The 12,950-nt window shown below is 48.9% G+C and overlaps 5 protein-coding genes across 5 annotated transcripts; 2 read left to right on the top strand and 3 right to left on the bottom strand.

Annotated features, from left to right (window-relative positions):
- Positions 1-643: 643 nt before the first annotated feature.
- On the bottom strand, positions 644-2,089 carry FMAN_09835 (uncharacterized protein; the record flags this gene model as incomplete). Its single annotated transcript, XM_041820442.1, has 5 exons — positions 644-1,015; positions 1,069-1,343; positions 1,399-1,646; positions 1,757-1,844; positions 1,909-2,089. The coding sequence occupies 5 exons, from the start codon at positions 2,087-2,089 to the stop codon at positions 644-646; spliced, it is 1,164 nt and encodes a 387-aa protein (XP_041686322.1).
- A 588-nt stretch (positions 2,090-2,677) lies between these two features.
- FMAN_09834 (uncharacterized protein) lies at positions 2,678-4,952 on the top strand (the record flags this gene model as incomplete). Its single annotated transcript, XM_041820441.1, has 6 exons — positions 2,678-2,805; positions 2,864-2,877; positions 2,942-3,088; positions 3,147-3,273; positions 3,338-4,542; positions 4,600-4,952. The coding sequence occupies 6 exons, from the start codon at positions 2,678-2,680 to the stop codon at positions 4,950-4,952; spliced, it is 1,974 nt and encodes a 657-aa protein (XP_041686321.1).
- Positions 4,953-5,138: 186 nt separating this feature from the next.
- Positions 5,139-6,464, bottom strand: FMAN_09833 (related to 2-polyprenyl-6-methoxyphenol hydroxylase and related FAD-dependent oxidoreductases; the record flags this gene model as incomplete). The annotated part of the gene is made up of 2 exons (XM_041820440.1): positions 5,139-6,389; positions 6,447-6,464. 2 exons carry the CDS (start codon positions 6,462-6,464, stop codon positions 5,139-5,141), a joined length of 1,269 nt encoding a protein of 422 aa, XP_041686320.1.
- Positions 6,465-7,028: 564 nt separating this feature from the next.
- On the top strand, positions 7,029-9,348 carry FMAN_09832 (uncharacterized protein; the record flags this gene model as incomplete). The annotated part of the gene is made up of 3 exons (XM_041820439.1): positions 7,029-7,322; positions 7,413-8,151; positions 8,201-9,348. The coding sequence occupies 3 exons, from the start codon at positions 7,029-7,031 to the stop codon at positions 9,346-9,348; spliced, it is 2,181 nt and encodes a 726-aa protein (XP_041686319.1).
- Positions 9,349-10,368: 1,020 nt separating this feature from the next.
- Positions 10,369-12,541, bottom strand: FMAN_09831 (uncharacterized protein; the record flags this gene model as incomplete). The annotated part of the gene is made up of 5 exons (XM_041820438.1): positions 10,369-10,844; positions 10,903-11,096; positions 11,153-12,207; positions 12,253-12,360; positions 12,407-12,541. 5 exons carry the CDS (start codon positions 12,539-12,541, stop codon positions 10,369-10,371), a joined length of 1,968 nt encoding a protein of 655 aa, XP_041686318.1.
- Between the last annotated feature and the right edge of the window lie 409 nt (positions 12,542-12,950).

The raw sequence follows: 12,950 nt of genomic DNA, 5'->3' as shown, positions 1-12,950 counted from the left end.
TTCAGCACATCAAGTCAAGCATTCGGGACCAGGTGATTAAGATAGTCATATGCTACGTCCGAAGTAAGGTTTTTCACCATCGGCCTATCACTCCAGAAGGCCTTTCGTATTTCCCGATGAAGGCCAGGACAGAGCGCTTAAAGTACTGTAGGAACTTGGATAGAATGCCCTCAAATGACTATGAAGAGTCCGTGATTGCAAAGATTCCAGTAAAGCGACCAAGCAGCGAGAATCGGGAGGGCCATCTCGCCTGAGCTGTTTGGTTCATTGTGCAATTGTGCACATGTTGGTTCGCAATAAGTCCATTACATGCCCTAGGTTTTAAGCTTCGACGATTTTTGGTAATATCCTCGTGTAAAGTCAGATCCAAATAACTAGATAAGGCTATGTAGCTCAAATGGAGGTCTCCCGTGGCAGGTGATATGCGCGAGACCGAGAATGCGACTTCGCTATTGTAATGATATCTATCATGTAACCAGTGTTTGGTGTAATCCCTTGACCAACTGCGCAGGGTGCAGGAGAATTTCCACCACCCTAATATGTACTGCTCCGACTTAACGGATGTCTCGCAAAGCCCACTTAGCCGGGTCATATCTACCGTGTATCAAAAGCACCACCTATTCGCTCAAACAAACGCCACTATTCACAGTCGCTGTAACGCCTCGGCCCAATATTTCACCTCCGCCGCAGCCCCAAGAGATCGAATCTTGGTACCCATCCAACCTGACGACGGCACAGCCTCCACATCAAAGTTTACCTGGGTTGGCTCTTCTGAAAACGCCCTCTTGGGTAGATCGGGATATTTGATAGCTGGCCGCCCAATTCCAACCATGCTGCAGGCTCCGCTATCAAGCGCTGAGTGGATTGCTGCTTGTGAACGAAAGCCACCGGTGAGAATCAGGGTCAAGTCTGGAAACTTGGAACTGATGTCGCGACTTGCCTGTAGGAAGAAGGCATCTTGAGTGGCGCTCCCGAAAGTTGCCGTCGGCGAGATAGACTGGCTTGGGAAAAGCATCTGCGAATACATGAAATGATGCTCTGGCTAGCAATAACAAAGGGCAGCCCTACCTTTGGGTCCTCAAAGCTGCCTCCACTGAGATTGATGTAGTCAATCTTCTCCTCCTTAATCAGTTCTATCTGGCGGATCATATCGCTATACTGTGTAGTATCTCTGACGCCTGCAGTGTTAATCTTGACTCCGATGCAGAACGTGGTGAGTACTCGATCACGGATCGCCCTGATGACGCGTAGAACAATTTCAGCCCGGTTTTCAGGTGAGCCTCCAAATTGATCCTCGCGCTCATTCCAAGAGGAAGATAGAAATTGAGAAAGGAGGAACCCATCTGAGGTTTGAGAATATTAGTTCGGGCCATAGGAGAATAATCACGTGCTACTCACGCCCTGCATGGACCTCGACGCCCTGAAACCCCGCACGAAATGCCATGTTTGCTGCAGAAACAAAGGCAGCGATAACTCTGTCAATGTAGTTTTCAGTCATGGCACGTGGTGTGCCAAAAACTAAGGCACATGCACAGCGAGCAACAAGGCTGTTGCCCAAGTTCAGCGGGATGGCGCTGGGTGCGATGTTCTTGGTGAAGAAGCCTTTCTTTCCAGCTCCAAGGGGCGATTGTCGTCCAGGGTGGCTCCTATACAACTTTGTGAGCATCAAACTTGAGCAAATCTAACGAAGATGGAGTCTTAAAACTGGGCAATCATATGGCAATTGTGTCCTTGAGCTACCCGCGCCTAGGCAGACCACTTCTCCAAAGTTACGGCTACGTTTGACGCAGAAAGCGCGACGTCACTGACGGTGCTGAGATATGTATCGTCAACACTTATGTTTCCTAACGGTCAAACGTTGAGTATGAGATCCAGGGCTTTGCTTTCGTTGGTGGGAGCTCCTCGTACCAGTGATCAGAGCCGCCCAACCGCCCTCTGCCCATGTCCGATATATCTTGAGATGGCTTGGTCCTGGCAAGTTGTCGATGGCCACTTTCTCGGAAATAGCTGATTTTACGAGCCTATTCTTGAGGACGAGGCCGCATGGAAGGCGCAATTGGGACCCGGTGGGCGCTTCACATGAAGCCATGACGTGGTTTCAGGCGTGTTGATGGTATTGGGCTTGCAACATTGACCAAATAGGGGATAGAAGATGTGAAGTACCAAGAGAAAGAAGGGTCAAAGGAGACAGGAATATATTTATGCAGCGAGTACCCTCAACAGTTTCCCGAGCTGTCACCTAAACGCTTCCTAGGTTCACCACTTCATGCGCACCAGCACGCTGACGAATTGCCTACACCGGGATAAAACCGCCGGAGGGACTCCATGCCTTCTACCCCGGCCACTGTGCTGACGACCCCAATGGGGTAGGCTTTACTCCCGACTCCGCCCTGATAGTGCGATTCATGCACAGCCCAATGACGTATCTGGATCTGCTCTTGATGGGGCGACACATTCCTCGGCTCCTGGACTATTCTTGCTCTAACAACATTGTCCCCGTTCTATGCAGAATCTCTTGTTTCTGGTACGCCCACTCGCTGCTCCAATCTGGCTGTTGAGGTCTTTGTTCCCGACCCAACGAGATACTCGGACCAATCCTCCTCGCCCAGAGAATCGCCCTGAGAGGGCAGGGCTGTCAGTTTTGCTGCATTCTCATTCTCATTCTCAGCACCTTGCAATGTCTGCGGTCAAACCGGCGTTTTATAAAACTCCGCCAAACGCCGACGGAGGATTTCGATGGACGCCGAGCGTCCCCCACTCTAGTCAACCGGTCCAATCAAATCGCGTCTGTGACCGATGCATTCAGTAAGTTTTTATTTGATCATTTTAATTGGTTTTCTGATCGAAGTCTAACTTGATGTAGGAAAAAGGTCAAGTGTAAGTGTCTGAACTCGATGGAGGCTACTCATGCGTTTGCTAACCGCTGCTGGTGAACCGCAAGGCGACTTGGGATACCCTAGCTGCTCAAACTGTAGTGATGCTGGGGAGGGTTGTGTTTACTCGCGAGTGCGTAAGAGGCCAGGGCCTAGCAAAGGCTCACGCAGGGTTGCAAAGAGGCCTCAGAAAGTAGATCAATCCCCTGAAAATGGTGAGTCGGCTATCTGATTGGTGGACGACAAATCTTGGTTTCTTAACCCTTCATGCAGATTGCACAACAGGCCAATCCACGGTATCTCGGCAGATGATGCCTATCACGCCGCAGCTTACACTCGACGACGCAGAAACTCTGACGCTGCACTGTTCACTTCTTCTCCCGACTCAAGCCTTTGAATTGTGAGTTTTTTCTTGTTTCCCCTTCTTCTCTCTAGAGAGACATAGTACACTTACAACAAATCAGAGGTCAGCGGTTTGGCTGCACCATAAACACAGTCTTTCCACTGTTTCGGCGAGAATCGCTCTTGGAACAGCTACAAAATGGCACCATATGCGGTGCTCTACTGCCCGTCATATATGCACTATCGGCGAAAGGCACCGAGACAAACTTTCTGTCTGGCAACGTTGACGTGCATGCAGCGCTGGTAAGCCTTGCCGAGTCAGCCAAGATCGAAGCCGAGAGCGTCACGGAGCCGCTTGCCCTCAACCAATGGCGCACCGCGTGTTTACTTGCGTGGTACTGCTTCCACCAGACGCCCGGAAACAGCGAAGCGATTCGCATCACCGTGCTGACCCAGAAGGCCTATCAGTGCGGGCTGCACCAGATTGACAGTCCCGAGAACCAGGCGTCGTTCGGCTGGGACAAGATGGGCGAGGAATTGCTGGAAGACTGGCGCCACGTCTGGTGGGCTGTTTATATCCTAGACTGCTGCGCCAGCTTTTCGACGGCAACACCACATCAGGTCGAGACGGAGAGCATAAGAACAGCCCTCGTACAGAACAAGCCGCAGCTCGATATCAACCAGAGCACCCCATCAGAGAAGCTCTTCCTACCGCCAGACCGGGCCGATCTGTGGAGACTTGCCCAAGACATCGCGAGTACAGGCGGCGACAACGCTGCTAGCCTGCATCTGGTCATCAGCATCCTGCTGAAAGAAGTCGTCACCACGTACCGTCGACGTTGCCAAAATCCGTCTGTTTCTTCAGAACAAAGCATGTCGGCACTGGAAGACTATTTGAGTGCTGTACAGCTGGCTCTGCCGTCCAACTATATGCGGCAGACGCGCGACATACTCCGCGGAGAGACAGATAACAACTGCCACTGGCGGCTAATGACCTTGCTAAAGATTCATAGCGCGCGTCTGCTTATGCGTCTTCCTTGCGGTTCTCTCGATACGCCCGGCTGGGATATTCGATGGGAAGAAAACCTCGAGATTTGCTACCGCATGGTCGAGGTCATCCAGCAGTGGGACGTGCCAGATCGTCCAGCCATCGACCCGGCCATGTGCTTCATATGTCTCTCATTGCTGATGCTGCTGCATCTGCATAGTCTGTCGAGCGTTGTGTCTAATCCGCTACTGCAGGAACCTGTCGCGAGGCGAAAAAACATCGTCAGGCTGTTCCTGCATAATTATGCAACGCACTGGACTCTACCTCGATTCCTTTTAGGTATGAGCACATTTCCGGGCCAAGCTGACTTGGGCTTGCTGACCATAATATTGATAGACTGTTACGATGCGCTGGTCCGCAAACTTATCGGGCCACTACAACCGAAAGACATAGAACGGATCTTGGATCATTTCAACGGTCCACTGCATCAAAAATGGCTGAGCTTTCTTTCTCTGTTGCCTCCGAGATATGCTAGTCCTCGCTCAAGCAAATTGAAGCACCAGACTGACCTCCCGTTCCCCATGATTGCCAGCTCGGGTGAGGCATGTCCACAAACTTATAGGACTAATTCTACGTGCAATTTCGACTTTGGGAACCTTTTTGAGTTTGGGAATGCGTTTAATTTCGAACACGGTTTCGAACTTTGGGATGACTGGAATCAATCACCTTCGCTTTGGCCAAGCGAGTGACCGAACTAATATCCAAGTAGGCTGTTGCAACTTGATAGTCTATCTATTTAAGCACCCAATTTTGAAGACAGTGATATTCTAGACTCATATGAGATTAGAGTCTCGTAGTATAACAGCAGTGAAATAGTTACATTCTTCTATATCCGGCTACAAATGAAAAACTCCCTAGCTTCCACAAACTCCTGATCATATCGGCTCCGCCATGATATCGTAGACGGTATCCTTTTGGTTCATACCGATCCCCCACTTCTGTAGGCCCACCATCTTGTACATCGAGAACAAGCCCCAAAAGGTGAATTCCTTGACTTTGAGCGCGATGGGCCCAGTGTCCTTTCGGATCTCTCCATTGGAAGCCGACGCGTTTGCGATAGCTTCGACTCGAGGCCGGCGGATGGCCTGATACTTCTCAAACACTTCTGGTAGGGGTCGGCTGGGCTGTTCCAGCAGCCGTGACAGCAGGAATACGTCCTCCAGCGCCATCGAGGTGCCCTGGCCTGCGTGAGGTTGCATTGCGTGGGCTGCATCACCCAAGATCAGAGAGCGCTTGGTGAACCACTTGATATCCGGAGGCATTTTGTACAGTGGGTAGAACTTGATAGTGTCTGTCTTTTGTACCATTTCCCGCAACTGGTCCGACCAGTGGCCGGTAGCGTCGGCGAATACACTTTCCAGGTTCTCCTTGAAGCCCGCGACCTGCTGCTTGTTGTAAGTCTCCCACCCTTCCCTGCTGTCGCCGCTTGGGAGAGGGACTTGTCGAGAGTAGAACCAATACAGATGACTTCCGGACGCGGTACAAGGCATGACGCCAAACAGACCTTGTCTGGTCAGAGTGGCGTGCAGAGCTGGGGCCAGCTCGCGGTTTGCCTCTGAGAGCTCAGATACTGGCAGGATGGTGAACATGTTGGCGATGCCGGTGTACTCTGGGGCAGCGTTGGGGCTGACATGTAAGCTGCGAACAGCCGAGTGGATGCCATCGCAGCCCAGAAGTAAATCAGCTGTGTCGGTTGTTCCGTCGGCAAAGGTGACAGTAGCTTGACTCTCGGTTTCGACGATTTTGGTCACTGATTTGCCAAAGATGACGGGGACATTTTGTTTTGTTGTTTCTTCGAGCAGCACCTCGATCAGGTCTCTTCTCAACACACGCATGAAGCCGTAGCCGACTTGGTCGCGGCTCCATCCTGCGAGATCGAGATCCGCGAGGACTGTGCCTTGGCGAGAATGAACGATGAGCTGTGAAGCAGAAGACGCAAGAGAGACAAGTTTGTCGTAGAGACCCAGACGGTCAAAAAGGCGAAGACCATTGGATGGTATGTTGACGGCACCGCCCAAGGTGGTTGGTTCAGGTCGAATCTCATATACCACTGTGTCAATACCATTGTGCGTCTTCAAACGGATAGCTGCAGCGAGACCAGCTGGCCCTCCACCGATGATGATGGCCTATTAAATGTCGTGTAAGAACTTGAACTGAGTGAAAGAGAATCATGAATACTCTACCCTTTGGATTGGCGCCATCTCTGCTCTGACGTGTGCGTGTTTTGTAGCTGGGGTTATATTGACTCGTACCGAAGAAAGATCATTTCCTCTCACTCGTGAAGCAGAATATCCATTATAATAGTCTACAGAGCAGTGGGCTTTGACCCTCCAATGTCCGCTGAAGCTACCAAGTCGTGTTGGAACATTTCCATTTCGGGAAAAGTGCTAAGCTAGCAAGCATTAACAGGGCTGTCGTCCAATACCCGTTAAAACTACCCAGCCACGCCGGATCATCTCCATTTTCGGGAATGTGCTAATTCGGCAGTGGCTGGTTTTCCATCTCCGAGACTGCCGTCCGGGCTTTAGTCCAGAAAGCCGACTATAATGGCTTTCACAGCTGACGCAGATCAATGAAAAGGAAATTCATGCGATTAATTACTCCGAATTCGTCATTACGGATCTTGTGTGAAAGGAATTGAATGTGCCCGGAAAGTCGGCATTGCTCGGACTACATCGACAGCTGAGATACTGATATATATAGACACATAGAGCTTTTAATTACACCCTAAAACCACTATCAGCAAAAGTTGTAATCAATTAACAATGGCAAACACTGGAATTTTCATCGACGTCGCGGGACTCACCTACCAGAGTGGCTCCACAACAAGCGTCACCTCTGCCGAGTTTCACTACTCCTACGAGCGTGGAGCAGAAATCGTCTTCTCTATCGGCAGCCTGGTCCTCGGTAAGAGCATCGGAAAGGCTGTTATGACGACTTTAGACTTAGTACCTGCCAATACGGCTACGTTTCATCCTACCATGGTCAACCGAGCCAGATTGCTTTTCAGCCTGAGCTCGGGCCAGGGATTCGAGAAGCCCATCACCATAGATCAGACTGTAAGAAGACACCACTAACTATACCTATCCTGTTACTGAACCACGGTTTCTTATCTATTCATAACCGGGAATCTAATTTCTTCGAAACAGGTGGAAGCCGTCGTTGGTAAATACGCATCTGAGATTGACCTTGACTCTGAACGTCTTTCGGACCTTGACGAGCCGCTCAGCAAGATCTGTTCCGAGCTCAATTTACGACCGAAGTCTATTCCTCACACACGGAACCACCTGCGTCGTCTCTATGCGGGCTTCAGAGTCCTCCGTGATCTTGTAATCCCTACGCCTGATGGAAGCTCGGTCTTAGCCGACGTCTATCTGCCTCTGCAGCCTGGCAAGAAGTTTCCAGTTCTCCTCAGCTGCACGCTCTATGGCCGGCGGGTACCATGGGGTGGACCAGATATCAACGATCAGGATGATATTGTGCGGTTCGAGCGCGCAGAAGATGAGTGGCACTCAACGGCAGCTGGGAATGAACTTAACCTCTTCGATCTAGGTCCATGGTCGCAGTTCTTCACCACACAACGGGGCTTTGAGAACATTGCTACCTTCAACACCTCCAGCTACGTCCCATACGGCTATGCAATGGTCAGGGTCGACCCCAGGGGCGTCTCGCAGACCAGGGGTAAGCGATGGGTTCCTGGACAACTCGCTGGCGACTTTTATGCCGCTGTTGAATGGTGCGCCGAGCAGCCCTGGAGCAATGGAACTTCGGCTCTCGTAGGAAGTTCATACGGAGCAAACACGCAATGGGCGACAGCTGCATTGCAACCCAAGGGTTTGAAGTGCATTGTACCATATGCCAGTGAGTATACTATATCCACAGCTCCCTGTCAGTTCAAGGATCGCAAAAGGCCAGTTAGGCTGACGTCTTCATGCAGCTGACATTGACTCGTACCGTGAGGCTGCTTACATCGGTGGCATTCCTTCTACTCGCTATCTCCAAAACTGGTTCGCCCGAGTTCGTGGTGTTTCACCAAAATGGGATGATCAGATGGACGTTGAGCAGATGATGAAAAGCAATCCGACGTACAATGAAATCTGGGCTATGCTGGACTCAAAGCCTGATAGATCCGTCAACATTCCCTGCTTCTTAGCTGCATCACAGATCTTCATGATCCACGGACGTGGTGCATATGAGGCATGGATGGTACGTCAGCCTGATAACACGCATCTTCAACTGGTCGACTCCAACTACTATTCGTGGGGGAGCCGAGAGGCGTCCGCTAAGATCATTCAGTTCCTCAATCACCACTTGAAGTCCAAAGACTGTGCTGCTCCGGAGCCAGTTGGAATCCAGATGAGGTTAGGCAACCAAGATTGGTACTGGAGAAAGGAACAGAACTGGCCTGTCCCAGGAACACAGTACAGAAAGTGGCATCTCACCGCAGCCAAAGAGCTAAGTGAAACACCACCAGTAAATACGGAAGAAACTCGATTAGAATACCCGTCACGAAGTCCTCAACATGGGAAATCGGGTGTCAGCTTCCACTCGGCTCCCTTTCAAGAAGACGTGGAGTTTGCGGGTCACTTCGTTGCTGTGCTGAGTGTTTGCTCAACGGCCCCTGACGCAGATGTCGCCGTCCTTCTCTGGGCCGTCAACGAGTCAGACCAAGTCGTCGCTTATGGCGCCAGCAGCTCGGCGCCAGAGCCTCTGGCTAAGGGTTTCCTTCGTGTCAGTCATCGAAAGACGGATGTTACAAGGTCTCTCCCATGGCGGCCGTGGCACACGCACACTGCCCAAGACCTGGCGCCTCTCCAAGGCATCGACGACGTGGTCCAGGTGGATGTGGAAATCCTACCTGCTGCGGCGCGAGTTCGGAAAGGCTGGACACTGCGCGTGGACATTTGTCCCTCGGAAGAGCAGCCAGATATTCCTGGTTATGAAGGGCCCCAGATGCGGCTTTGGTATGGGGAGACGTGTGACGAGGAGGCCACTGATGCCATTCACGTAGGAGGAAGCAGGGTCAACTATATCCAGTGTCCCGTTGTGCCTAAGATAGAGGGTTTTAGCAAGTGTATGGTTTAATAGTGTTAATCACTTATTGCTGCAGTTAAGCTATAAGCTGTTAAGTTTATATAATAGCAATATATTACCTCCCCTTCAGAACCTCTTTAACTTAATAGGTCTTTTCTTATTCTTAGCTATAATTTTAAATTTTAACTTTTAATATCTAAAGTTAAAATAATTTTAAATTTTAAATTACTCTTTATAAAATACTTATTATTAAATCCAGGCAATCTCTATATATTAGACCACTATATCCAGTTGGGGCAGCTAGGTAATACCTTGTAGGGCAAATGCCTTAACGCTGGCATGGCTTGCTAGATCTAAAGGCCGCACTTCCAGAATGGCGGCTTTACAGCTTGTAGATTTTGCGACAACTGTCCGGCGACCTCACCGTTTCCGGTGGAGGTACCGCCATGATCAGCCTAGAAGCCCAAAGCTTGGCGACATACTTGGCTGCTTTAAAGCCCAACCTCTTACTAGAAGTTATTAATATATAATAGTTAAGGTTTTAAATAAAGAAATTGTTTTATATTAAGTTTAAATATATAAAATATATAAGGTATTTATATTAAATATATTATGAAGTTTTATATCTCTTAATAGTTAGTAATATAAATAAGGCTTATTAAGGTAAAAAAGTATTATTAATAGTTAATAGGCTAAATTATATTTAATACTAAATAAATACATATATACATATTAATAGCTTATAGTTAAATAAGCCAGACTTATAGGAAATTTATAAATCTAATTATAAGTCTATTATAAGTTAGTAAATTAGCTTATTAGTAATTTTATATAATATAATATAAGTTAGTATTTAATTAATAAGAATTAATAAGGTATATATAATAAAAGCGCTATATTTTATTAGGTTATAATAATAGGCTGCAGTATAAGTTATAAGTTTATAAAATATATATTCTAAAAGGTATAAAAAATATAAATTTCTAATATATTATAAAATCTAACTCTATATCCTATAGGTATTATATATAGTATATCTAAAACGCAAGCTTTAATTATAAGTAAAAGATATTACCAGTTACAGAAAAGAAAACGATGAGCAATATAGAAGTTATAGAGATTAATAATCATCAGTGGTAAAGTATGGTACCACGTGAAACCTGTTAACAACTTCCACGTCACAACACCAGCCATGGCACCTGTAACAATAATAGTCCAGAGCCAGCAAAGAATACGCATGTTGCGATACTTGTTAGACTTATGTGCTTTAGAGTCACCTGAGGCAGCCCAAAGCAGCTCGATGTTGAACATGCGGTCCTTGATAGCTGTCAAGTATGCATAGGACATGATCACCATGACGTGCTGCACGCTGAAGCCGTAGGAAGCTTTGGTCCACACTTTGAAAACGACAATTCCATAGAAGATGGACGGCAAAGCGAATGCAAGGTTCCACGCCTTGAACCACTCTGAGCGGAAGGCAAGGAGAAGCGTGCCGGCGATAGGTGAGAGGAAGATATTGAGTGACACTGCTGAGTAGTAGAGGAAGCCTAGAGCATCGAGAGTTAGTATGTTACGCCGCACTCAATATCTTACGTAGAAACCCACCGGAGATATAGCATAGCTTTTGCATGAAGTTGAGGTTTGAAGTCCAGAAATGAGGATTAGTGAGCAGAGTTGTACTACCTCTGGCCCAACGCATTTGCTGTGAGAAGAACGCTCGAGGACCGGCAGGGCAAACACCGGTGGCGAGACACAACGGGATATACTTGACCTTCCAACCACGATCAACGGCGCCGAAACTACGAGTCAAGTTAGCTCCAGGTCAAACAAAGTTCACAAGTCGATGTGTTCATACCCTGTGTGAACATCCTCGGAAAATCCGATCTCTGCAGTACCTCCTACTTCAGTCAAGGCAGCTCGGCGGTACATGGCATTGCTTCCAACACAGATAGAAGCGCCCCATCTGTTTCTGTTGACTTGGACGACGCGGTAGAACAATTCCTGTGTAGCTCCTGCTCCTTGTTCGACCCATGTCTGGTCGTCAGTGACTCGGAACCACTGGGGACTCTGAACAATCGCAGTCTTATCATCGTCCAGATGCTCAACGATAAGCTCCTTGACGAAGTCAGGTCGCGGGCAGAAGTCGGCGTCAAAGATTACGAAGTACTCGCCGTCGGTGCGCGCAAAGTTCCATCGCAAGTTGCCCGCCTTCCGCAGGCGAGGTCGATCATCGCGGACGTGGTAAATAAAGCCATACTTCTCTGCCAACTCGCGAACAGCATCTTGCGCGCTGTCATCCATGACATAAACTTTGAGCTTGGATGTAGGCCAGTCGAGGCTTATGATATGTTTATACGTATTCTCCAAGATTTCGAGGGGCTCTGAGCAGCAAGGGAGGAAGATGTCAACGGTAGGTGCCGATTCCTCGGTGATCGGGTACGCATCAACTCGTTGAATATGCGCCTTATAGTCCCAGTCCTTACCGATGAGACCGACACCATAGGAGATGATCAGATAGATGCACATGGCACCAGCAAAGACACCATACCAGTAGAAGAAGGGCGCAGAGAGAGCGAAGAGCCACATACCGGCACCCAAAGATAGGAACGAAAAAACGCCAAAGGCATAAAGCAAGATCCGATTGGTGTGAATGTACGAAAGCTTCTCGTCATCATTAGGACAAGTTGGAAGTACTAAGGGTGGCTCCTCTTTCGGACAATAGGTGTTTCGGAAACGGTTGTGGATTCGGCAGAAAAGACCAGCCTTGTAATTTCGATCAGAAGGTGCAGTTTCGTCTGTCTTTTCCTTTATCGCAACCGCAGGTGACACGGCATCGGCTTCGACGTCTGAGCCCTCAGGCTGGTATTTCTCGTTAAACTCCTGTTCTGGTAGGCTAGATATAACAGGTGCCTGGAAGGATTAGTCACTGTCCCAAGCTAGAGGAGTCTGACATACGATTTCATCCTGTTGCCCAGTCTGGACTGTTTGATGCTGAACAGGAGGCTTAGGGGGTGGACGCCTGACAATCGGAGGGGGTCTGGTGGGCTCTGAGACGGCGTCATCCTAGATAAAGTTAGCAAAGGGTAAACAATATGAACAAGAGCCCTACTGAAGATGTGTTGGAGCTGATGCTGTCTGAGTCCAAGATTATCTCTCCTGCGTCAGAGTCGAACGGATCACGTGCAGAGCCGGACGGAGTGACAGGCGTCACAGCGAGCTGTTCAGGCGCAAGTTGGGACACCATAGCTTCTGACCAGGAACGAGAGTGAAAGGAAGCTGAGAAAAGCGAATGTACTCTGGAGACGAATGAGGCAGAGGTGCACGACGATCTCAAGCCCCCTTAAGAGGAGACAAAAAGCTCTATGTATAAGTACATAGACATCCGGCTCCAGCATGAGATTGCTCACCAGATAAACTAGCCTCCGGCATACCTGTATCCGCCGCTTCGGCCTTGCCAAAGTTTATTGTTTCTCCTGTGGACGCGGCCGAGGAGTCTAGATTAGCAGCCAGACGGAGCTATTGACACCGGCAAGGCTATCAGAGCCACTTGCCGTGAAGTTTGCGACCTAGCTAAGGGGGAAATAAAACACGAGACTGGATTTGGTGGTAGATTGGTGAATTTTGGTGTAAGCCAGTCTCATGTATTTCCCCCC

The sequence above is a fragment of the Fusarium mangiferae genome (genome assembly GCF_900044065.1).
Source record: "Fusarium mangiferae strain MRC7560 genome assembly, contig: FMAN_scaffold011, whole genome shotgun sequence".
Lineage (NCBI taxonomy): Eukaryota > Fungi > Ascomycota > Sordariomycetes > Hypocreales > Nectriaceae > Fusarium > Fusarium mangiferae.
This window is presented reverse-complemented; position numbering and strand designations above follow the sequence as displayed.